The 2,157-nt window shown below is 40.1% G+C and overlaps 1 protein-coding gene across 1 annotated transcript; it reads right to left on the bottom strand.

The window, feature by feature from the left end:
* Positions 1-1,208: 1,208 nt before the first annotated feature.
* On the bottom strand, positions 1,209-2,151 carry LOC110100643 (probable inactive linolenate hydroperoxide lyase). The gene has a single exon (XM_020828238.2). The coding sequence runs from the start codon at positions 2,020-2,022 to the stop codon at positions 1,552-1,554; it is 471 nt and encodes a 156-aa protein (XP_020683897.2). The 5' UTR covers positions 2,023-2,151; the 3' UTR covers positions 1,209-1,551.
* Between the last annotated feature and the right edge of the window lie 6 nt (positions 2,152-2,157).

Raw genomic sequence — 2,157 nt, 5'->3', positions numbered from 1 at the left:
TCCCTCCATCATGTCCCGTATTGTCGTGGTATATCATCTTTGAGTGTGACAATTTCAACAACATATAGCAATATATATATATATTTATAACAAGAAAAACTAGACCAAAGCATGCCTTATCTCAGTCTAAGATTGATTGAGCTATCCAACTCGTAGACTACTTGATTAATTGTTCGTCAAGGCTAGACCAAGAGGCCGTCAACAATGGTGCGACAACAATTGCCACCAAGGAAACCTCAGGCCATTGAGCAAAATAAATCAATTTATAGTTTTAATGACATGAATCCAGTGAAGTTGAGAACTAAAAAATCAACAAATGAAAGAGATAAAAAAAATATTTGGGAATATTTATGGATCAAATTCGAAGCTTCCAAAAAGGACAATGATTGATTAGTTTTATATCCAAATATGCATCTCCTAATGAGCCATCATGCCTCAAAAAACTCAAAAAAATAGAGTTTCATAGAAATTAGACTAGAAAAATAGAGATTTATAGAAATTACCATCCAAATTTACATACGTGAAAAAATATTAATACATCTTAGGTTTCGTTTGAAACGGATTTTTTATTGTTTCTTAAAACAATTTTTTAGTACAGAAATTAAAATTTTTGTATTCGAAAGCTGTTTTAAGAAGCAATAAAAAAATCGTCTCAAACGAAGCCTTAGATGAAGACCTCTTAGAGGTGGTCAAAACACTCCAAACCACATTTGGCGACCCATGAGAGCCACGACCATTGCCCCTTTTCGATGCCTAATGCGCTATACGCACCGAGGAGGATGGGATGGTTGGACCAACAGGTCAGATTTGGCTAAGGCCGGTTCACCACCTAATCTCAAATCAAATTTTTTTAATGTTAACGGATCATTTTATTGGATGCTAAAATTGATTCGTTAAACTTCATATAATTCTAAAAAATAATTTTTGAAGTTAAAAAGGTACATTCTTCTTAACCGTTTAAGATCGTTTACAAGTTTGTTTGTTTTGGATAGTTATGTTAATCAAAGCAGACTCACACACACATCGTATATATAAGATTCAAATCTAAAATCTTTTAATTAATAATTTAAGCTCCTAATTAATGGATCAAGATCAGCTGTACATCGTTTAATGTTCAGCCACAAAATTTTCAAATCCGAACTGAAATAATTTTCCATCACACTCAAAGTTTAGATTTCACAAAAGTAAAAATAAATGAAGTGTCAATCTTTCTACCAGCGTCACCATTGATTCGCACATTTTATTAGCTTTTTCTGACAAGTTACAATGATAAGCACCACATAAAAAACTATAAAAAATCATGATTCATCGTTACGGATCCGAGACGTTGATTCTACGACAGCAATGGTTTTGTCTTCTCGCAGCTTCTGCGTTTGGCAAATAATAGAGCCTCTAATGGCGATCGCCGGCGACAGGAGAAGTAGCAAAGGTGAAAAAAAAAAAAAAACACTCCATTTATTCTAAGCCACCACCCAAACAATTTAGAAGTTTAAAATGGAAGCCCGTAATTACGAATTAGTATAAAACAAGCTTTTAGAGTACTCAGCGACCTCATTTAACGCCGCCCGGTGCAGCGGCGGCGGAGACGGTGGCGGTGGTGGCGGTCGCCTTCTCCAGCTTGGTGAAATCCATGCCGTCCCCGCACTCGTAGTCATCATACCTCCTAAAGATCTCGGCCAACATGAAGCAAGCGGTTGCCACAACGTGGTCTTTGGCTGCGCACTGCTTGTTCTGCACAGACGGAGTCCCCGTCTCCGGCCCGTTCGACCAGAACAAGTAGTTCAGCAGCCTCTTCCCCTCCTCTCCAATAAACCTATCAGCCACGAACTCATCTGCCCTATCAAACACCGTTGGATCCCTCATAACTATCGGCTGGTACCCGCACAAAAGCTCCCCTTTCTTCACTGGGTACCTCGCCCCTCTCGAACTCAGCTCAAAATCCTCTCTCGCGCGGCCGAATTGCAGCGGCACCGGCGGATTTAGCCGGAGCACCTCGTACACTGTTGACCACACCAGTTCCATCCCTTTCAATTCCTCAAAACCAACTACTCCCTTTTCGCTCTTGATATGGCTTCGCACTTCCTCTCTGAGTCTCTGCTTCAGCCCTGTTTTATCGCGGCCGATGGTGGTGATCAGAGCCGGGAGGAAGACGGTGAA

This window comes from Dendrobium catenatum, unplaced genomic scaffold (genome assembly GCF_001605985.2).
Source record: "Dendrobium catenatum unplaced genomic scaffold, ASM160598v2 fragScaff_scaffold_156, whole genome shotgun sequence".
NCBI classification, from domain to species: domain Eukaryota; kingdom Viridiplantae; phylum Streptophyta; class Magnoliopsida; order Asparagales; family Orchidaceae; genus Dendrobium; species Dendrobium catenatum.
Note: the sequence above shows the minus strand (reverse complement) of the source record. Positions and strands in the feature narration are given on the sequence as shown.

Coding starts and splice junctions, on each gene's coding strand:
- LOC110100643 (XM_020828238.2), bottom strand. CDS start 2,022: ATGGAACTGGTGTGGTCAACAGTGTACGAGGTGCTCCGGCTAAATCCG.